The sequence below is a fragment of the Vombatus ursinus genome, unplaced genomic scaffold (assembly GCF_900497805.2).
Source record: "Vombatus ursinus unplaced genomic scaffold, bare-nosed wombat genome assembly UNPS02001419.1, whole genome shotgun sequence".
In the NCBI taxonomy this organism is placed as follows: domain Eukaryota; kingdom Metazoa; phylum Chordata; class Mammalia; order Diprotodontia; family Vombatidae; genus Vombatus; species Vombatus ursinus.
In genome coordinates, this window is record NW_020941197.1 from 23,466,131 (window position 1) to 23,490,347 (window position 24,217).

Consider the following 24,217-nt stretch of genomic DNA (forward strand, 5'->3'; position numbering starts at 1 on the left):
CTGAATCCTCTGAAAGTTTCTTTCAAATGAAGTTTTCAGAGCTGAAGAAATTCATAAATCCTGCAAAGTAATGTTGGCACAGGGTCATATAACTCAATAAAAAATATGATTGCTCTTTGCTACTTTCTTTTAAGAAATCTGTGGGAATCCACTAGAATAGTTATAGAGGCTCTCAAGCAATTCAGTGCAAACTAGGTTGTGTTTTTTTGGGGGGGAGGCAGTGTTGATGCCGTTATTATTAACAATGATGCACTTCAAAGACCAGAGTGTTGAGATGAAAAATAGGTAAAAGGGAACTGTTATTTGTTGCTTCTTTACTCTTCCCTCCTCCTCCGCCATCCATATAGTCTTTGAGAATAAGTCTTGTCATTCTTTGATCCCCAACAGTGCCTAGTAAAGTGTCTTCCACTTAGTAATCATTCAATAAATATTTGTTGAATGAATGAAGTCATTTGGCTGTTACAGACTTCTGTAAAGTGAGAGGACTGGATTAAATTACCTGCCAGCTCTAATATTCTATGATTCTACAATTATACAGAAACTCAGGTAACCGGTACCAATGGGCAGAATTTATAAGGATTCTTATTTTGTTGCAATAAAAGAAAAAATTCTAATAATTAGAGATGATCAAAGTAGAATGACTGCTTCACAAAGTTCACACAGTAGTGAGCTCCCCATCACTAGAGGTGTTCGAGAAGTTGGATAACCATCTTTCAGAGATTTTCTAGAAGAGACTTCCATATTGGTAGGGAGATTGTACTAAATAACTTTTAAAGTCTCTTCCAAATCTGAGATTCTATTAGCATGATCACACTACTACCTCCCATTTTGAACAAGACTGCAGCAGGAGACTGTGGGGACTCCATCAACACCTTCTTCTTTTGAGATGCACCTGACATAAGCCGCCTCTCTCGTCCTTTTAAAGGTACTGACCATGGAAGTCGCTTAACCTGTCTCAGCCTGTTTCCTCAATGTACATGTAAATGCTTATTCTTTCCCTTCAGAGATCATAAAAGGTCATCAGAGCATTCATTTGATGTTGTTTTTCTGATGCAGTTATACACATCACATCATCTTGCTCAGTCTGCCTTCTGACCACGAATATGCATTTATGCTGGGGCATTTAGCTGACTGGGGATAGGGGCTCAGAACATGGTTCTGAAGGGGGACGAGTCTACGTGGATCACACAGGAATTTAAGTCTTGATGAACATGGCCTCTTGATCCTTGTGCCCTAGCCAATTAAGTTAATCAGTCATAGAAAAAAATACTTAATTCCCTCAAGCCCTAGTGTCTTTTTGAGTCAACCTAGTATAGCAGAAAGGCTGGTAGACTTGGAACCACAAGACTAGATAGAAAAATGACAGCACTTCCACTTAGTGCTTGTGTTCCCTTAGGCGGCTAGGTGCCACAGCGGATAGAGCGTTGGACTCAGAATTAGGAAGTTTTGAACTGTTGAATGTCATAGTCAATGTCCCTTTGAGTACCAGGTAAGGGTAATACAATCAAGCCAGCTGGGTAGAATGTAGAGAAACAAATGGCTCTGCTATGAAAAGTGTCTGGGATGCTAGACAACCCTGGATAAATTCCAAAAGAGATCACTGCAAGCAAGCATTTCTTTGCTCTTCAGGTCAGGCCAGCTCAATCTTGTCCACCATTCAAACAAACAAAAGAAGACCATCAGAAAATGGACAGCAACATAAAGGATTGAGACTCAAAGGAAGCAGCACTGAGTATTTAAAAGAACTTTAGATCTGGAGTCAAAAGGCTTTGGTTCAAATCTTAGTGTTGATGCTTACTCCCGAAAAGACCTTTGGGAAAGACATTTAATACATGCTGGCCTCAGTTTCTTCAGCTATGAAATGAGAGTCAGATTAGATGGCGCCGAATCCTATGATTTCACTTAGATAGGGGTGAACCTGCTAAAGAACTTTTCTAGTGCACATGCCTAAGGATAGTTGGGCCATAATCCTGAAAAAGATAGAAACTTTGATATCCAAAGTCAAGTGAGGAAACAGATCTGCGCTGAGCTCAGTCCCATCCTGAGATGCAGTAAGAAAGTTTTGTTAGCAGTTTAAAGCAGGACCAGGTCCTTGAACTATCTCCAACAAGCTATCATGCTTCATATTTTAAAGATTCATGGTTTCATCAATGTGGCTATTCTTTCCATTGATTTAAGTCTCATCCCCTCTATCATTTAGCGGATGGCGTATGTTAGTCTTTGTGGCAGAAAAATTCATCACCTCCATGGCTAACTTTCTAGTGATGAACTTCTTGGAGTTTAAACAGGCTGTCCTTGGATGATAGAAATACAGTCATCACTGGGCCTATACCCAAAGTCTTGCAGCTTAGTGGAACCTGCTTGCAATCTATGCATAACCTTGGAGAAACCAGGGTCACTTCTGCGCCATGATGATGCATTAGAGGAGGGCTTTGGTGAAGTCTAAAAACTATTAATGGCTTTCATGCATCAACTCATAGAAATCTTAGAGGTGGAAAGGACTTAGAGGCATCTAGGTGGCCCAGTAGATAGAAGAGTATTAGACCTGGAGTCAAGAAGACCTCAGTTCAAACCTAGCCTCGGGCACTTATTAGCTGTTTGACTCTGGAAGTCTCTTAACCTCTCTCAGCCTCAGTTTCCTCAATTTATATATAAATGCTTATTCTTTTCCCTTCAGAGATTATTTAGCCCAACACCCTTACTTTACAAATGAAGCTGAAGCCCAGAGAGAAGTTCAAGGAATTTCTCTGAGATTTGTATGAGTCCTCCTGGATTTTATACGGCAACTGATTTGAAAGTTGTAAGTGTAGATCATACGGTAATGAAAATTGTGGGCACAAATATTAATTACAAGAAAATTTAAGAAGTTGTGATATACCTTTAAATTCACCTAGATACATGCCATCCCTAGCGCAGTCTAATACATCATTGTTTTGTCCTTGGGCTAAGACATATACAGATGGAGTTTAAGAGTTTAAGAGCTACTATATTTTAAATTCCTTGGTTAGAACTAAAGGTAATTTCTGTGAGTTCAAGGAAACCGAGAAATAGTAAATGGAGTAAAAGTGAAGAAGTTGGAAATCATAAAGAGAATGACAACTGGAAATGCAAGAGGTGCAAGTTTGAAAATTGAAAGATAAAAATGATATAACAAGAGAAACTAACAAGGCTAATCATTTGTAAAAATAATAATAATAATCTCATCATAAACGTATTTCAAACATGCAATAAATACATTTTGTGTGTGACATTTGTGTAGGGATCACACTAAATTGAGAGTTGTCATCATTTTGGGTTAATGTGGTCATTTTAGTGTTTTGTATATTATATTCTCTTCTTATTTTTTGAAACATGGCAAGCTATATATGATATATGGGATACCCTGAATATTAGCCACAATGTTTGATTGTTCTATAGACAGATGCCAAACAGAATTCAAAGCATAGGTTGCAAACTTCAACAAGAGATGAAGTACCAGGAATGTTGAAATCTACTTAAGTTACATTGAAGAACTGATATAGATAGATAGATAGAGGTTCATATGTACATGTGTATATGTATACATACATTCAATAACTGATATATCTATAAACATATATACAGACACATCAGTTCTTCAGTGTGACTTAGACTGTAATATATATGTGTATCTATTTAGATTTAGTTTTCCTGAATTCAGTCTTCTACAAGAAAATCTGTCACTCTATTTGCCTCAGTCTCTCAAAGCTTTTGAAAATAAGCAGGGTGAACAAATGGATCATTAGAATCACTCTTGAAATGAATTGCCCATGGCCCGGTCTCATTGTAGAATAAGGTTTTTGGAGCAATGTCCTTCATCCCAAAGGAGTATCATGTTGTGGAGGGGGCAGTGTCTCTACCTCTCACTAGTGTGACCTTGGGCAAATTATTTAATTGTTTAAAGTCTTAATTTTCTCCTCTATAAAGCAAGGATAATTATACTTGCACTACCTCTTTGTAAGATTGTTGGGAAGACAGCATCATGTAAATAAGGGCTCTTCTTATCTGAAAGTCCTTTGCTTAGACTATGACTCGACCCTTTCGTTGGCTTCTAGAGGTTTGACACAGAATATAGAAAAGAGGGAGGAGAGAAATAGGTGAGTTATGAGTATAACAAAAAAAACTATATTAAAAAGCTTCTGGTTTGATAAGCTGAGCTTTTTGATATGCTTTTTAGCCAACCAGAAGTAAACTTTTTGCGTCTTTGCTTCCTTTACAGGATCTAGGAATGTAACTGATTCCCACCCCATTGCCACCAGTACACCTGAAGGGAGCAGCTATGGGGCAATAGGTATATCATACTGAGTCCTTTGTTGGAAGTGTTTCCTGGGGCCCCGTGGGATGAAGAGGCACTTTCTACCATTGACTAACTGTGTGACCTTGGATTATTGGACAAGTGACTTATCCAGTCTAGGATTCAGTTTCCTCATCTGTTAAACAAATGGTTGGACTAGACAATCTTTTTGATCCCTTACAGTTCTAATACTTTATAATTCTACTTCTTGATGTTGTATGTGCTATGTTAGTAGGATTTCCTACATTGCTTTGTCTTCTACCCTAGTATCCATTGGGAGCTTTTCCTAATTCAGCCTGAGAGCTTAGGTAATACATGTCTGGTGCTGGGTTGCTGATGGACAAATTTGCTTACTCTCACACTTCAGAAGAATAAAGACATATTAGAAGAGTAGGCTATATATATATATATATATATATATACTATAGGCACTCTGGGCTGTGGCCAGAATCAGTCCATTCTTTTTGATTATCTTTGTGATTGATCCAATCACTGTGTCCAATTCAATAATGTGATAATCCATGTAACTCATTAATATGGCTGCTGCAGTAATTGCTTCATAGGTACTAACACAGCTTTGGGCAGGTAGGTGGCACAGTGCATAGGGTGCCCGGCCTGGGATCAGGAAGACCTGAGTTCAAATCTGGACTCAGTCACTTACTAGCTATATGATCCCGGGCAAGTCACTTAACCTCTGTTTGCCTTAATCCACTGGAAAAGGAAATGGCAAACCACTTCAGTATCCTTGCCAAGAAAACCTCAAGGACAGTATGGTCTATGGGATCATGAAAATTCAGGCACAAGTGAATAACAACAAACAATACAACTTCTATGAATACTTCTCTTGTTGGAATTTGGAGAAATATGGTTTTTTTTTTGGTACAAATTAAACTACCCCCTAAGGATACCTCTATGCATATGGGAAATGTTCCTTAAAATGTCCATATAGTAAGAGATGAAGTCCCATGATAGAGTTATATTTCCCTGCAACAATTAGAAGCATGTGAGCTCAACACCAGACCGCTGATTTTTGATGCTGCAGAAACAGTATTTTAAAAAACCAGCTGAACAGAAGAGGTAGCCAAACCTCAACAAGCTAAACAAATTCCCATCTGCTACAGGACACGTTAATGGGGACAAGAGGCATCTTCTTCCTGAGAATGTTTTTATTATATAAATGTAGGTATGGTATGTGTGGCTTTCACTGTGTACAAATACTCTGTACCGAAGATTTGTGTATTCTTGCACACATACATGGTAGAATCACAACTATGTGCATAAAAACTTTACACTATTTGTGTGAAATGTTTACTAGAAAACATGAAATATATAGTATGAGCATGATTTATTTTTTCTACCCCAAAAGAGTATCTGTTGTTTTAAAAGAATTAATGTTATAGCTATTTACATTCAGCTCTGGGCCTAGATCATTAAAATGCCTATTAAAATAGGCAAAAGGAAAAAATAATAAGCAACAGTCCAGTGAGAAGGAATTTGGAGAAGAGAATGTGTCGAGTATAAATAATCAGCTTATAAGCTGTACAACATTTATAGGAAGTCAAGTTTGGACATTTTGAAAGGAGTTAGTTCTGTGATCATGTAATCTGCTTAGTTTGGGGACTTCTGTGAGTTTCCTCATTTTCTTTGCTTCCAGATGAATCAGTCTCCAGTGGTGGCAGGCAGATGTCTTCCTCAGATGGTGGGGCCCGATACCAATCAGACACAGATAGCTCAGTAGAAGAGGAGAGTGATTTTGACACTATGCCAGATATTGAAAGTGACAAAAATGTCATCCGCACCAAGGTATGTCTGCCTGGCTTTGTTCACTTGAAATGAACTTAGAACTTCAGAGATAACTCATTTTTTCTCCATGAAAAGAAGGCAAATGTCTCCTACAGTTTCCAAGATTGCTTAGAGAAAAAAGAACTATGGACTTAAGTAAATCTACCTGTTAATGAGCACTTCTTTCTATAAGTTAGAAAAAATGACAATAAGAGATTTAAGGAAAGAGAATAAAGATAGAGGACCACAATCAGTATCCTAAAAGAAAGTATTTATGCCAGTGAAGGTAGAAGGGGTCTGTAACAATAGAAGGATTACATGACCAAAGAGTACAGACAACCAGATTATCTAGTACTATAAGGAAAATGTATTTCTGAGGGAAAAATCTCTTTTTTTCATTCATTCCTTCATTCATTCATTCATTTAGTATACATTTATTTAGCACCTACTGTGTCAATGAACAAGACATGGCTTTTGCCCTATTGTGATTCTCAAAAAGTTGAAAAGTTAATTCTAATGATTTTCAAAATTCATTTTTATTTTTGTTCCTTTTTTAGTCTAATGGTTTAATAAAACATCCCAAACACTTTAATAGATATTTCACCTCAATCTATCCCCAAAAGCCAGAGAAAATCCTGGTTTGTTTGGTTTGTTTGTTGTTGTTGTTGTTGTTTTTTCATTAAGAAAGTGTTCTTAAAAACATGAGAAACAGAATGAAAGGGAAAGCTATTATCAAAACCTTTAGCCCCTACAGTAAAATCGCACTGAAATACATACAATTCCCCTTTCTCCCCTTTAAAGTAGTGATTAAGGGCAGTTACACATTTCCTCCCTATTTGAAGAAAAACAACGATCATCTCATGAGAAATCCAGATTGTTGTATATGTGAAGTATATGTTGTATATGTGAAGTTTTTCAGTTAATGGTAAGCTGGGAACCTCAGTATCAGTAACTTTGTTCTCATTCAGCTTGTCTACAGACCTAACCCTGATTAACATACAAAAACTTCCTTTGTGATGACATATTCCCTCTCCACCCAGATGTTCCTCTACCTGTCAGACCTGTCTAGGAAGGACCGAAGAATTGTCAGCAAAAAATATAAGATTTATTTTTGGTAAGTGAAGGGCGGGTAAAGCCATAGGCAATACAAATTCACAGCTAGAAAAGTCACCGTAATTGTCTAAATTGGAGTTGGAGGAAGAGCTTATTGGCTTTTCTTTGAAACAGCCACTTTAGTGTAACAGAGGGGTCAGTCTTTATGAGACGGTTGTAGTGTATTTTCAGAAGGTGCTTTCCTGGGAAAAAATATCTACAGAAATGCAAAGTAAGAATAACAGTGATAGTAATACCCCATCAGTCAAGTTGGTGCACAAACGCCTTCTAGAGCACAGTATACAGCGACAATTATATCTTGATGAAATAATTTATAGTCAACACCATCCCAGTAGAGTACTGGAAAAAGTATGAACTTTCCCTCTGAAACTGGAATCGGGGAATCTGAATTCAAATCCTAGCTCAGCAAATTTGCTCCCTGGGAAAGTAATTTTATTTCTGAGCCTCAGTTTTCATATCTGTAAAATGTGGGGGTAGATGATCTCTGAGGCTTGTCTCGCTCTAGCTTTATAATCCAGTGACCCTTCAGTACGACACGTTGGAGACCATAAGGCTTAACTTTCTGCTTTGGGGGGGGGGGGGGGGGTTCCCTAATTGGGAGACAAGGCAGCTGGAGCTACACAAGATTGAAGAGAAGGAGTGGCGTCACTATTTGGGGTAAAGGAGACCTGCATGGAGGTGGAGAGAATGGAGGCTACGCATAGAGTTCTTTTCCCTCAAAATGAGAAAAAGAACAGAAGGAAGGCTGGAAGGAATCATGGACAGGCGGGACAGTTTTGAAAGTTACATGTATAATTTATTATACACTTAAAAGAAAAGTAAACTGTACATAATAGAGATTCTCAGTTTCATGTAAAATCAACCCCTGTTGCATAATATATAAGAAAACGTTAGTTTCATTTGCTGCTTGTTAAGTTCAGAATAAAAAAAAAATAAATGGGAAAAATTTTAAATAGAAAATAAAAGCCCTGAGATGTTCAGCTGTCAGTCACTGTATTTCCAAGGCACTGAGACCCACTGCCCTGTAACTGTGCTTTTTACTCTTTCACGCATATAATGCCCCTCGTCTGGTCCCCACTGTGACCCCCAACCTCAACTGGGAACATTTCTCTTCAAGGATGCCCTTAATGTTCATTTTAACCATATTGCCCTCGAACAAAAATGTTAAACAAGGGGCCATAAGCCCCATACGGTGCAATTTGCCCCAGTTTCACATACCCTAAAAATGTCCCTGTAATTAGTTCATAACTTCCAAAGAACTCAAAAAATTTCTAACATTATTTTCCCAAAACAAGAATGAAATAGGGAAAAGTCAGTGCTGTTAGCCCCATTTTTTTTGTTTGTTTTTGGCAAGGCAATTGAGATTAAGTGACTTGCCCGGGTCACACAGCTAGTAAGTGTCAACTCTGAGACTAGATTTGAACTCAGGTCCTCCTGACTCCAAGGCCAGTGCTCTATCCACTGCACCACCTACCTGCCCCGTTGCTAACCTCATTTTACAACTATGAGAACATAAGTAGGAGATATTTAAGCTTTCCCCAACGTCACAAAGGGAGGTATGAGCAAAGATAAGATTCAGCCCAAGTATTCTGTTTTCCAGATTATTTTCCAGATTTCATCATGGAGTTAGTTTAAGTTGGTCTTACACCTGGCATCACTTCTATGCAATAGGAAGCAATCCCAGGAAATTGCACATTTAAAAAAAATTTGGAAAACTTTGATAATGAGGGCTGGAACTAGAATGAATAAATGAAGTTCCTGGGTAACCCAAAAATCTCTTTTTAGCTCATAGTTTAATCACTTTCTTCCTTATGAAAGTGTTTTGTCAGGGCTGCCAATAAGGGCCAATTTGAATTTCTTCTGTACTTTTCCAACTCCTCTTTCAGAGAAAGTGTTAATGAATAAAACATTCCAGAAGTGACCAAGATGAGGGAGGAAGGAGGCCAGGTAAACCAGAGGCTAAAACACTTGTGAGATTTGGTGGTCAGGGTAGGGTAGCTAATGATGACTGAACATCTCAGGACTCTTTTATTTCTTAATTTGAAATTTTTCCCATTTTATTTTCTTTTTATTCTAAACTTAACAAGGAGCAGATGGAATGAGCATTACCTTATATTACGGTACAAAAGGAGTAGATCTTAAATGAAATTGTGAATCTCTATTATGTAAAAATGTTGCATAGTTCTGATAATTGCTCTTTTGTCATTATGGAGTTAGTTTCCTATTTCTTCTCTTTTCACAGGAACATCACTACTATTGCTGTGTTTTATGCCCTTCCTGTGATCCAATTGGTTATCACCTACCAGACTGTAAGTTGGTCCCCTGGTGAGCGGAGACTATTCTGACTCTCATTTCGCCATTACATGTAGAGATGGACATGTGGACCTGTGAACTTACCGATGAGGGTGTTTTCTCCATCAGTACAGATCATACAACCTACCAGTGCTCACTCATCTTGTGCGACTGTGATCCAGGGCCCCCCAAAGTTGGATACAAATGGTCCAGTTCGATGATAGTAGGGCTAACATGACAAATTCAAGATATGAGCCCCCCGAACACTCTAGTTAGCTTATTTATTTATCTATTTATTTTGCTAGAAAAGACTTCAGCAATCTTCCCTGGAATTTAAATTACCATATAAGAGACCATTCTTCACTGACTCAATGCAGAATAGAAAATGGAAAGGCCACCGTCTGGTGATGAGAATTAGCAATAAGTAGGTTTGTTAGGAGCTTGGAAGATACACCATTTCCCTGTGTGCTCATCAGAAGTGCAATACTTATTTTCTCATTAGGTAGTACAGTAGATAAAGCACTAGGCCTGGAGTCAGGAAGACTTGAGTTGAAGTCTAGCCTCAGACACATATTAGCTGTGGGACCCTGGACAAATCATTTAACCTCTGTCCACTTCAGTTTCTTCAACTATAAAATGGAGATAATAATAGCACCCACCCCATAGGATTATTGTGAAGATCAAATGAGATAGTATTTGTAAAGTGCTCAACACAGTGCCTGACACATAGTAGGTACTTAATAAATTCTTATTTCTTTCCCTCCCTTTGCCCCTCCTTCCTTCCTTCCTTTCTCCCTCCTTTCCTCCCTTCCTTTTCCCCTTTCCTTCCTTCCTCCTTTCCTTCTTTCCCTTCCTTCCTTTTCTCCCTCTCTCTTTCCCTTCTTTCCTTTCTTCCCTCCCCACCCCCTTCCTTCCTTCCCCATTGATTGGTTACCTCTCAAAACAATGTAAACTCCTAGATAACGTCAGGGCCTATTTCACATGTACTGCAGAAGGGGGGATTAGCCAAATGCTTTGTACAAGTGGGTGGCTGCTCACAGAGATGATCATGAACTGGGACAGGTTATCGAATATATGCAGAGTACAGTGGAAAGAGCATTGGATTTGGAGGCAGGAGACCTGAGTTTGAATCCTGGCTCTTCCCCTTCCTACTTGTATATCTTTGGGAAAGTCACAAACTCTGTCAACCTCAGCAGACTCATTCTGTAAATGACAATGTTGGACTAGATGAACTTTGAGGGCCATTCCAGATCTAAATCTGGTGATATTGCATTTACTGACCTAGTGGTTTTTATTTCAGCTCAGAAGATAAAGACCACTCTTTCTTCCAGAACAGAAGAGAAAAGCAGGACATCACATATTAGCCCTAAAAGCCGTTTGCCAATCTCAATTTTTATTGGCTATTTATATTATGAAATAATGACAATGATGGTATATTATAGTGGAGGGAAAACTGCTGCTAGTCATGAATTCCATTTTAAGAAGTGGGGTAAGAGTGAGAACATATAAATAATATTTCCCTTCGATGCGAGACTGTGAAGTATAATGAGAAATTTGCCTCTGCCCTATGAAACTGTACAGTATAATGATGTGTCCCCTGTTGCTCCTGGGAGCTGGTACGACTGTAAATCATTCAACTTCCATCTTTGTAAGCTATACTAGCTCTGCATGGTGCTGGGCTTGACTTGAGGGACTGAGCAAAATTGAATTTCATTTTCTGTTTCTTTACCTTCTAGGTTGTGAATGTGACTGGCAATCAGGACATCTGCTACTACAACTTCCTCTGTGCCCATCCCTTGGGGGTCCTTAGGTAAACATGGTTTCCTCTGGGTTACCAGTGGCATTTTAGGACATCCCTCTATTTAATTTCAGTGACATGTTTTTCTTAATAGCCAGAACAGTTGTGGAAAACTGTGGAAATAAGGCAGCGGTGGATGATGGAGAGGGGCTGAAATAATTGAATCTAGGAGATAGAATCAGAAAGTTCCGTTCATCTCTAAACATTTTTGAAATGCTGTTGGCCTAGGAAATGATAATAACCTGAGAATAATGTAATGTTTTAAAAACATGAGATAAATATGGTACAGTGGAAAGAAAGATCATTGGTTCTGGCATCAGAGGACCTGGGTTCTGTTAGAATTAGCTGTGTGATTTTGGGCAAGTCATTTAACTTCCCTGGGCCTCAGTTTCCTCACCTGTAAAATGAGGGGGCTGGTCTAGATGTCCTTTTCAGGTCCAGATCTATGATCCTGTTTAGCTATTAAATGACATTCAGACTTCATTGCCTGGCCTGCAAGGCCTTCCAAAATCTGTCCCCAAACCATCTTCCTGCCTTTGGGGAATAACAATGATGTTGGTTGCTGTGGAGAAGTAGGACAAAAGCTTCATGTTCGATCTCTATTCCACCAAAATCTCCACCCAGCTTCTTCAACCCTGGTACCTCCAGGTTCTGCATTTTCAGGGAATATGTGAGATCAAAAGCAGAACCCCTAAGGCTTTCTATCAGCTGTCCTGTGCCACTTGTGTATTATTTTAGTGGCATATTCCAGCTGGGATTCAAAGCATTCCTTGTGTGGTGAGCAAGGAATCGTCCCTGAGAAGGCTTCTCAAAGTGAGTCTCTTCTATTTGCAATACTATCTGTTCTCCATCCACCTAGTACAGCTATTTTCTTCCTTTCTAGCAGGTACTTAATTTTTTTTCCAGTCTGACTTTTTCTTTCCAGGACTGTTTTAGGTCTTCTCACCATCCACTCTTCTGCAGTGCCTGTGTGTTGGGGGTGCAGGGAGGTGACTAGTAACTGGCTTCTAGAAATCCCCCTCAACCTTTATCTCTTTAAGGATGCTGGAATGTCACATTGTTTCAGACAGTTTAACACATAATACAGAAAATGATTTTGCTTCCTCCCCACACATCTCAGTACATGTCAAATTAGCCACAGCATATAATAAAGGTATTTTTCATATCATTCTCACAATAGTCAGTATTGGGTAGTGGATAGAGTGCTAGTCTTGCAGTCAAGGAGCCCTTGATAGAAATCTCAGTTCTAACAATTACTAGCTGTGTAACAGCACAGCAGATAGAACACTGGTCCTGGAATCTGGAAGACTCATCTTCATAAGTTCAAATGTAGCATCAGACACTTACTAGCTGTGTGATCCTGTACAAGTCATTTAACCCTGTTTGTCTCAGTTTCCTCATCTGTAAAATGATCTGGAGAAGGAAATGGCAAACCATTCCAGAATCTTTGCCAAGAAAACCCCAAATGGGGTCACAAAGAGTCTGACATGACTGAAACACAAAAACCATAAGTGAGTCATAAACCCTCTGAGCCTTAGTTTCTTTTATCCATAAAATGGGAGTAGTATCTATAGCACCTGCCCCACAGAGAAGCAGCTCCTTAAGAGTAAGTTGCAGAGAAGGTGGTCACCTTTACTAGTAGAGGGAATTTCCTCATCTGAGAGTGCCTCATATTAATGAAATTCACAGATCCAGTCCTTATCCCTACCTCCCTCCTAGGGTTAGTGTGAGGGACATATCAGGTAATTTTGCAAAATGGTTTGCAAGTCAATAAAAGTGCTAAATAGTTTTATAATAACTATAATAATAGATAATGATAATTACTACTGGTCAACAAGAACTCCCCCCAGAAAAATATAGTACCCAGAGCTCCTTAACAAATGTATCCCCCATCATTCTATAAAGTACTCTATGAGTCAGCATCCACTCACAACCACAGATCACAAGCCCCACCCTTCTGTTTCTTCTTCTCATCTTTCACCATGCTTTTGGTTGCCATGTTAATCAACAAAGAAGCAAGACTGAAAAACATGGAGACAATGAAACTGGAAATTTTTCCTTTACCTAGCAAAATTTCTATCCTCTGTACACAACTTTAGCTCCTCTCTAGCCAAATTGGTCTAATCTTTGTCCTCCTGAACCTATACTATGCTTTGTCCTCCTGAACCTACACTATGCTTGCTCACATGCATGTGTTTGTGCATAATGTTCCCTTTGCTCAGAATATCATCCCTTCCTTTTGTCATCTGCTGACTTCCTACCTGTACTTTAAAGCCCAACTCCATGCCACCTCCACCATGAAGTCTTCCATTATCTGCCCAGTGGTAATAAATTTCATCCTCCAACTTCAGAAAGCATGTTGTTTTGAACCTATCCAATGCACTTTTATGTAATAATTGCTGTTATAGTTTTCTGAGTTTGGGTTTTATCCCCCACCAAACTATAAGCTCTATGAAAGCAAGGGACTATGTCTTATTTAAACTTTGCATCTTCCCCAACACTTAGTATACCACCATAGGTTAGTAAAAGTGTTTTCTGAATAACTGAATGAATAAATATTGTTGTGATATCCATACAATGTGATGACCTGGGAACCATGATTCTCCATGTCAGCAGTGGTTGACTAAATCCTTATGACTTCTATAGGTAAAATGGAGACCATTTTAAGATAGTAGAAGCAGTACTAGATTGGGAGTCAAAAGATCTGGGTTCCAGTTTTGGTTTGTGCTGAAAATAGTAACTTGGATAAGTTACTTCATCTTTCTGGTCTTCAGTTTCCCTGTCTGTAAAATGAGGGGTTTGTACTTGGTGATTTCTTAAGCTCCCATGAAGCTCTCAAATTCTAGTAAAAGGCTGCAGTAGAAAGGGCTAGAATCAGTCATTCATTCATTCATTCATTGAATTTCTTGCATTTGTATTAACACTTCCTCTTCCCCATAGTGCCTTCAACAACATCCTCAGTAACCTTGGTCATGTACTTCTGGGCTTCCTCTTCCTCCTGATAGTCTTACGTAAGGACATCCTCCACCGAAGATCATTGGAAGCTAAAGACATCTTTGCAATGGTAAAGGGACAATGCCGGAATTGGAGTTGGGCTGGTTGGGAGGATCAAAGGATCAAATATAGGAAATGGCTAAAGAAAGAGCATCATGTTTTATGGACTCATTACAGTGTGGAGTAATGGGCTCCATGATACCATGAATATAGGGGTATAATATTCTAAAGACATATCAGTGATTATGAGTATTTTTCTATTTACCACATTTTCTCTTCTTTTAGGAATATGGGATTCCCAAACACTTTGGTCTTTTCTATGCTATGGGCATTGCTCTGATGATGGAAGGAGTACTCAGTGCTTGCTACCATGTCTGCCCTAATTACTCCAACTTCCAATTTGGTAATCAGAATTTGTAACAGCTACATAATTGTAGGAATTATAGGAAAGCTAGCCTAGGACAATGAAAAAGAGCATTAGAGTCACTTTTTCAAAAATTAATGTCTTTTTATGGGTTACCAGTTGCTGGAATTATGAAATGATACATTTAGTCCACCAGTGCATGTGCATACATGTATATTTAGATATGTGTACATGTTCATATGTGCATGTGTGTTTATATGTGTATGTGTACTACATTCTAAATGTGTGTGCATGTTCATGTATGCATGTGTTTGTATGTACATGTACATTCATATCTATGTATTTATACATATGTACTGGTGGAGTAAATGGATTAACTTCATTCGAAATTCCAGCAATAGGTGACCCATAAAAGGACACATGCACTCACACACAGGTAACCCATAAAAGAACACATACACTCACACACAAGAACACATATACATGTGGATGTACATATACACATAGATATATAAATCTCACCCAGCCTGAAATTAAAGTAGAGATTGCACTGGCTCACATTTGGGAACTTATTTCTTTGGATGACTGATCCCCAAACTGCATCTTCTTACCAACACTATTTTCCCAGTAATGCTATATGACTGCACATCCTGGAATAGCTTGATCTTAGAAGAATGAAAATTGTAGGTGGACCAAAGGGGGATCAAAAGATGCATAGTGGATATAAGCAGAATATTACTTGTGAAGACTTATGAGTGAGAAGTGGCATAAAAAATATCACCAAAGGCAATTATGACCTGGAAATGAAGTAGACTGTTCTGTGAGAATAGCAGATAGGCAGCCTGAGTGCCATACTGGTCAGTGTATGAAACATTAAAAGAGCCACAGAAAGAACTCTAGCACATCGCAGTGCCTAGCACAGAGTAGCTGCTTAATAAATATTTATTGATTAATTGACATTGAGAATATCTTCTATGAAAAGTCACAAACAAGAATCACATGGTATGAATAGCTCTGGGGGGACTGTAGTCTACATCTGTGGAGGCCATATCCACAAATAATCATGGATCTGCCAAAGGATTTAATGCCATCTTTTCAATGATGAACCTAAGAGCACATAGTAAAGGGGTATCCTTCTCCTATGTAGCTGCTTTTCCTAGTCTCTACGAGCATCCTCTGAGATAATACTAAACAAACATTAATGGTTCTGCTAATTGACTGTTCTGGTTGATTAGCATGAATTAAGTGCTAGGACAGAAGCCAGGGTATGAAACAGGAAGTGCCTTGAAAGAGTTATTTCAGTGACTCTAAACTTTGAAGGACTGCATGGTGGAAGTAGGATTAACAATCTGGTCCTGTGGCCATGCTCTGGATGTTATGTGGGTAATAATTTCTTGATGGGATTTAAATAAATGCCAGGAAGACTCTTAAACCCGAAAAATATCTCCCTCACACTACCTGAAATTCATTTCACTTTCATATACTGCCTGAAGTTTAATTACTAGAGATTTATTCTTTTAGATTAATAAAACCCATTTTAAGTGTAAATAGGACCCCAAGCTCAAATAGCCATACAAAAAAATGCTCTAAATCACTAATAATTAAAGAAATGAAAATTAAAATAACTTCAAGTTTCCACCACACATCCATAAAATTGATAAAAGTTGACAAAAAAGACATATGGCAAATGCTGTTGGAAAATAGGTACATTAATACATTATTGGTAGAGCTATAAATTTGTGTAGCCATTCTGGAAAGCAATTTGAAATGATGCTCCAGAAGTTATTAATCTGTACATACCATTTGATGTGAAACCACTACTAGGTTTATATCCAAGAAATAAAAAAGAGGAAAAGGACCTATATATACAAAAATATTTGTAATGGCTCTTTTTGAGGTAGCAAGAGTTGGAAACCTAGAGGGCGTTCATCAGTTGGGGAATGGCTGAGCAAGTTATGGAATATGAATGTGATGCAATACTATTGTGTTGTAAGAAATGATGAAAGGTATAGTTTCAAAGAAACCTGGGAAGATTTGTATGAATTGATATAGAGTGAAGTAAGCAGAAGCAGGATTACCAATAACAATAATATTGTAAAGACAAAAATTTTTGAAAGACTTAAGAACTCTGATCAACATAATGACCGATCATGATTCCAGAGAACTCACAATGAAACTTGTTGCCCACATCTGGACAGAAAGATGATGGACTCAGAGTGCAGATTGAAATTCATATATATATATATTGAACATGGCTAATACAGGAATTTGTTTTTAATGGGGTTTAATAGGGTTTAATAGGGTTTTTTTCTTTCTTTCTCAATGGTGGGGGTGGGGGGAAGGGGATAAATTTTTGTTGATTGAAAAAAAATAAATTTTAACTAAAAACAAATGAAAACGTACCCAGAAAGAGATGGCATTGAGGATGACTAATTATTCATATTTTGTTATGAATTAATTTAACTGAGATGTGCCCCTACGGGAATTGGGAAGTTTTTTGTTGGACCAGAGAAAAGAGTGAGTTATGGTAGAGAAGGAAGTATAATTTGAAATATAAGAGTCTGTCAGGAGAACAGAAGTGGGGATGGGGGAGAAGGAATATCTGATTAGTCAAATCATAGCATGAAGATACCAGGTGGTACTCATGGGGATGTAAGTGAGGGACAACCCAGAGGTAGGAGTGTAATGATAAAATAAGTCAGAAGATAAGTCTCTATATGAATGAATACTGTCTGCCTCACCTTGTTTCCCCAGACACCTCCTTCATGTACATGATTGCAGGACTCTGCATGCTAAAGCTCTACCAGACCCGCCACCCTGACATCAATGCCAGTGCCTATTCTGCCTATGCATCTTTCGCTGTGGTCATCTGTCTGACTGTCCTTGGAGTGGTAGGTCTGTCTTAATCTCATTTTTGGAAAAGGGTGCTCATGACATTAGGACAAGAGTGAAATGGTGATCTACACACAGATTGGAGGAACTGGACCAGGATTCTAATTCCAACTCCAATCAGAAGATGTATTACTTTAGTCAAATAATTTATCATTCTGGACTTCAGTTTCCTCATCTGTAATAAGAGAGTTGTACCAGACAGAACACAGATTTAGGGTTGAAAAAGACCTTTGAGATCATCTTGCCCAACTCCCCATTTTTATAGATGAAGAAATTTGGGCCTAAAGGAGTTAAATGATTTGACCAAGGTCACTCCTGCAGGAGGGTTGTGTTTTTAAGCCTAAATCTAGTATTATTTCTATTGCTCTAACTGCCTTCTTGCCATTCAATGATCCTAAATTACCCCAAGAGTCACCATCAACCTACTTTTAAACTCTGTACAAATCTCCTAGGTTCAATTATGTCTGCTCTTCATGACCTTGTTTTGGGATTTCTTGACAAAGATACTGGAGTGGTTTGCCGCTTCCTTTTCTAGCTCATTTTACAGATGAGGAAACCAAGGCAAACAAGGTTAAGTGACTTTATCATATTAGAGTTCTAATCTTGTTTTTAACATATTCTTTTCAAGTGAGAAGAACAGAATTATTATATCTATTTTACAGATCAAAAGGAAAAGCCGAGTAGTTAAGAGAATTTCCTCAAGGCCACTCAGACAGTCAGTGTTGTGGCCTGTATCTCGATGCTCAGGTTTCCTTTAGGTTCCATCCAACTCTGCATCTATAAGATCCTGATTCTGTGGTTACTGGATGAGATCCTCTGTTCCATGACTATGGCTTCTTCCAAACTTTTATTGATGCCTTTTGTTTTTTACACCAGTCATTTGTTTCCCAATATACAGAGCCCAACCCTTGTTAAAAAAAAAAGGAAAGAAAGAATCAGTTGTCTTTGTACAGCCAAACCACCATCTTGTTAAAGAAAATATCAGAATTAGTATAAAGCTAGAAGAAATAATAATAATGAGAATATATTACATGCAATTGAAACAACTCCAACCTGACCTATTTAAACAAGTAATTGATACCAGAAATGGATAATGGACAGTATAAAGGATATTGATGTCAATTAAAATGGTTTTATACAGAAGTTTAACTAATATAAATCAACCGTCATAACAAAGAAAATCAAAACAGCTTGAAAATCAGCTTAGTCTGCAAAGATTTTATTTATTTGCCAAGAAGAGATAGATGGTGGCCAAAAGCAACACTGGTTTAGAATATACATTTGTTTGCAAATCTTATAAAGAAAAATGATGGAAGTTCATAAGTAGTATTGCCTGAAAGAGCAAGAAAAGTAGTGGAGAGTAAAATCAATTAAAAGAAAGCTTGGCAAGAGACCCAACTAAGCAACATCATCTTAAGGGCATTTAAGGATGAAAAGGGAAGACAACAACAACTAAAAAAGAAATGGAAAAAGATATAAAGGTTTCATAATAAACTGTTTTCACTATCAAGTACATTAACTGCAGTTGGATCTTAACATCATATTATAAGTGAAGTGGAAATGGCACTAAAGATAACAAGATGGGAAAAGAAGCCAAATAAGACCACATATAAATAGAGGAAACCTATGCTGGAGGTGACACAATTTTAAGGTCATTAAGGGAATGATTCACAAAATAGATGAAAGTTGTTGTTGTCAACAACACTATGAAAGTGGAAATGATATCAAAGGTGTGGGAAATTTTTCACATTAATAATACCCCCCCAAAAAAAGATAACCAAAGAACATCAACAACTATTGATCTCTGTGCCCACTTTCCTATCTGAGATTTATCTCCATTCCACATCAAGAACATCCTTGATGAGAGTATTGGTAGGGAACAAGCAGATTTTTGCAAGTGAACCACATTTTTTACCAGCACACAGCTGACTAAAAGATGTACTGTACTTATTTTTGGTTTATGATTTTATTTTTAAAAGCTTTGATTTAGAACAATATAAAAAATATATCATTAGAGAGTTCTGTGATAGAAAAAGAATATGGTTTGGTCATATGGTGATGGCAAGATATGACAGGTAAACAACTTGAGACATACACTATTATCTTCATGATGTTGGGAGAAAGCCTTTAGTATTGGATGAACCCCAGGTGGCAAACTTATGGGAACACGTGTACAAGCGTACCACAGGATGGGCAGGTTGGATGGGTTTTAATCTGCATCATTGTAGGGCATGTCGAAATTGATGAGATCACAGATCCCTTGAATATTGGAGCCATTGTATAGCAAGCCCTGGTTGTACTAACTTGTTTCAGCTTATTCAAACAGCAGCCCAAGTGTTTCTGAATTCCTCATGTTTGTGGTTTCTTATTGTACCATAGCAGGGCAGCTGGGCAACTTGTCTTCATGAGTTCAAATCAGATCTCAGACACTTACAAGTTGTGTGACCCTAGGCAAGTCACTAACTCTTTTTGCCTCAGTTCTTCATCTGCAAAATGAGCTTGAGAAGGAAATGGCAAACCTCTCCAGTATCTTTGCCAAGAAAATTCCAAAATGGGGTCATAAAGAGTTGGACATGACGGAAATGACTCAACAAGAACATGGTACCATTGCATTCAAATATCATACTTTATTTACATTGATTGGATTGATGGGAACCTACATTGATTTCAGTTGTTTACTATCACAAAAAGTGCCACTATAAATATTTTACTATATATGAGACTTTTTTTTCTTGTCTGACCTCTTTGTTGTCCAATAGTGGGACATCTCACTGAGTCAGAGTTTTTAATTGGCTTCTTAAGGAAAAACCTAAAACTCAGATAGAGGTGACTTTCCTTTTCATTTACAGTTGTTTGGAAAAAATGATGTATGGTTCTGGGTTATCTTCTCTGCGATCCACATTCTGGCATCCCTTGCACTCAGCACACAGATCTACTATATGGGCCGCTTCAAAATAGGTAGGTCACTTCTCTTTTTCCTAAAGAAATTAATGTTTCCCTTTCTCTGACACCTCACTCATCTATACCAAGTGAAAGCAAAATTGGAACTAATTAATAGGTTCAATAAACTAGATTTGTGTTGTAATATGATAGCTTATATTCTCTTCAGGACTCTGGGCCTTTTGTCACACATGGACATTTGTTTATATTTCACAAATGTATTTGAATTTTATCAGTTCTTCTTTAAATCAGTGATCTCCCAATCTTTTTGATGGTGTTTCCTTTTTAGAAAAAATTTTTGCATTTCCTCTCAATGTGTATATATAGATATATATGCATATATATCTATATATACACACATATACATAAATCTACATGTATATATGTACCTATTTTCCTATATGTGTATATGTTTACTTATTCATACTCTACGTACATCATATACATTTACTACTTTGCTAGTAATTATGTACATTTGAAGGTCTGATTCTAAGTTCAGTTTATTTTTATATTTGATTTTAATGGTTGTCATAGTTTAAAAAGGGACCTCACACCCTACTCTGGTAAGTTATGCCTTGGAGTCAAGCCGTTACCCACTTTGGTTTCACAGCTTTCTCTTTGCAGACCACTGCTTTAGGAAACGGCTTTTATGTCAGTGGGGTCTGATCCAGATAGAAACCCCTATTCAGCCAAAAAAAATCAATTTATAAACTAGGTAATTTTGTCCTCAGCCAGCACATAGCCTTTAATTTTAATATCTGTTGTACCTACAAAGCTGCCCCTTGGAGGCTGGTGCTGTCATTGGAGGTACTTGGTACATAGTCAACCTGTTTGCTGGGATAGATCCAGGCCATTTATGCAGGGAGATGATCTGTTTCCCAATTCTTACCTCCAAGACATTTTGTTATGTGGCAGGCACCATTGTCTCATGTGCATGCCTGTAGAAATGAATTCCCCTACCCTTTAAAATAGGGTGGAATTGAGCTATTTGTATCAGGATCACACTCTATTAGGCCAAATATTACTCATTTTTACTATCATGGGGTTTTTCCAGATGGATAAAGATATGGAAAAGTGAAAAAAGGAAATTCTGAGTGTTGTGCAGCACAGCATTGACTTCATCTGAATTCATTCCAAGGCCAAGAAGATATTGATTGGGTCATAGATGCTCAGGCAAATCTAGCCTTATTTTGTGACTAATTTAGCTTTGCTTTCTGTCCAAATGCTCCTTCCCTTGAAAAATCTATGGATAGGTACTCAAAATGTGAACCAGTAGAGCATAAGAACACAGAAAACAATAGGTTGGAAGTTTTTTAAATGGGCGTGAAGATGTGTGGAAGATGCCTTCCACGGACAGCACTACTTGGGTTCTTCATTCTCTCCCAATGCACTGCATTAACAATAGACTGCCAGAACCACTCGTGAGAACGGTGTATTGTATTGTATCATTTGAGTCTATGGAAGTGGGAGAACAGAGAGACCAATCTTTATTCACTCCAAGGGAATAATCAACTTTGCGCGTTTTATGTAGTCAAATGTGTCATCCTGAACACACTCTTACAAACCATTTTTTTCTTCCCTCCACTGCTTCCCCTGGTTCAGATGTGTCTGACACAGGTAATGATAAGCTGTTCTCTCTTCTTGGGGTTCTTAGAAAATATTTGTAATAAAAGTACCCCTGCTTTTGCCATTAGCAATGTTTTTGGATGCACTTTGGGGTGGGTTTGGTGGGGATGAATATCTGCCTGGGACACTTGAGACAGACGGACAGAGATGAGAGAGAGACAGAGAGACAGAGAGACAGAGAGAGAGAGTACAGAGAGACAGACAGGCAGACTACAACTTCTGTTGCTGAAAGGACAGTAAGGAGCCTGAGGTCTCGTGTATATCACTTCTGTGTTTGTTTCGCTATTTGTTTTCATTCCAAAGGCCACTTTTACAGGATCATAGTTTTAGAGGTGGAAGAAACTTTGCAAGTCAAGATAGCCCAACCTTATCATTTTACAGATATGGAAACTGAGACCTAGAGGGGAAATATTACTTATCCAAGGTTATTCAGGTTACTCTGCCTCCAAATCCAGTGTTCTTTCCATCACACCATGCTGCTTTTCATCAGCGCTAATAATATAACTGGGATTTGACCCAAATATGACACATTTGGCATGTTACTACTTAAATGCAGCTCTGAATCAGTGTTAAATGCTGAGGCTAGGCTGCAGATCTGCATGAGGGGCAGATTTGGGGCAAGAGCTTTAGAGAGGCATTGAATAGGTAGATGAGGAATATTGCCCACTCCTTTCCAAAAGAAACTGTGATTCCTATCTTGAGTAAGGCCTGAAAACAGACATGAGGCTGATGGTTCTTTCCTCCAATCTCTGAAAAGGTTACTGGACAAGAATGAGATCTATTTGTCTCCTAAATATTGCTGGTCTAGGGATATGATTTTCGTTTAAAACAAAAAGCAGCTAACCTGGACATTCTTAAGGAGTGAGGAATGCCTCAGAATTACACCCACCAGCTTGGCTCCTTTCCTCCGCCAAATTCAGACTACACAAAAGACCATCAGAACTATCTTATAGAAAAGTGAAGTCATATCCATGCAGATAGCAAACAAACAAAAAAAAAAGGTGGAAAAGTCCTACAGATTAGAAGACACCAGAAAGAAAGAAAGAAAGAAAGGAAAGAAAGAAAGAAAGAAAGAAAGAAAGAAAGAAAGAAAGAAAGAAAGTGAATAAACGCTTTGCCGAGAGCAAGATGAGCCCAAACCAGCAGATAGGCCCCAATCTTACCCAAGGAAAAATTCTCCGAAGTCTCTAGAGAAGCAAGCTAGAAAGCAGGGACTCAAGGAGATCCTGGCTTCCCCTGTTGATGACAGCTCCCAAAGCCTTTGTCGCTCTCTCCACATACCTGAGGTCAGTCCCAAAGAGAATCTGTTACTACAAACGTTCTCTCAAAGAAAGAACGTCTCTCTTCTGTAAAGCTCTCACACCAGCTCGCCCCTCACACAGGCAGGCAGACCAGAACCAGCCTCCTCTCCACCAACCCCGTCACACCAAAGCTGCAGCATGAACAGCACACCAGGCTTGGGTGAAGACCTAGTTACTCTAAAGTTCGACATTACACTCAGCCAGATGTTGGCAGTGTCTACACCAAGGCCGTTCCAGAGTTACGGTGTTTTGTTTTGTTTTTTAACCCTTCTTGGCAAGCTCTGCTTCCCACCCCCTTCTGATCTGAGTCTCCTGGCTGCTTCAGCTATTCGACCCCCGGAGCAGCACAGGTCTCAGCACGATGGCCCTGAATTGCCACCCTCAAGAGCTGGCCCTCGTCCACAGAATGCCAATAAAATGACTGGAAATGGGGAACTACACCAAGGAACCAAACTTAGCATTTTAATTCAATCTCTGGCTGAAATGGTCCAGTCCACTAATTGACTAACTTTCTAGCAGAACAGAGTTTTTCTGGACAAAAACTACTTGATTGTCTGTCAGTGGTTCTATTCCCACCGTACCTTGTATTTAATACTTTCTCTAGCTCAGTAAGGGCAGGTAGGTGGCACAGTGGAGATAGCAGTGGACCTGGACTCAGGAAGATTCATCTTCCTGAGTTCAAATCTGGCCTCAGACTAGCTGAGTGACCCTGGGCAAGTCACTTAACCCTGTTTGCCTCAATCTCCTTGTCTGTAAAATGAGCTAGAGAAGGAAATGGCAAACCACTACAGGATCTTTGCCAA

At 38.5% G+C, this 24,217-nt stretch overlaps 1 protein-coding gene across 3 annotated transcripts in view; it reads left to right on the forward strand.

Moving 5' to 3' along the window:
• SIDT1 (SID1 transmembrane family member 1) overlaps nt 1-24,217 on the forward strand; it is a 162,293-nt gene that overhangs the window by 122,901 nt on the left and 15,175 nt on the right. For 2 of the 3 annotated variants that reach the window (XM_027868372.1, XM_027868379.1), the window contains exons 11-19: nt 4,238-4,309; nt 5,967-6,115; nt 7,135-7,208; nt 9,450-9,516; nt 11,236-11,309; nt 14,238-14,361; nt 14,577-14,694; nt 17,410-17,546; nt 20,397-20,505. In XM_027868372.1, the coding sequence (XP_027724173.1) occupies nt 4,238-4,309; nt 5,967-6,115; nt 7,135-7,208; nt 9,450-9,516; nt 11,236-11,309; nt 14,238-14,361; nt 14,577-14,694; nt 17,410-17,546; nt 20,397-20,505 (924 nt within the window). The remainder of the gene's footprint in view (nt 1-4,237; nt 4,310-5,966; nt 6,116-7,134; nt 7,209-9,449; nt 9,517-11,235; nt 11,310-14,237; nt 14,362-14,576; nt 14,695-17,409; nt 17,547-20,396; nt 20,506-24,217) is intronic. The other variant, XM_027868385.1, reaches the window with a different exon arrangement.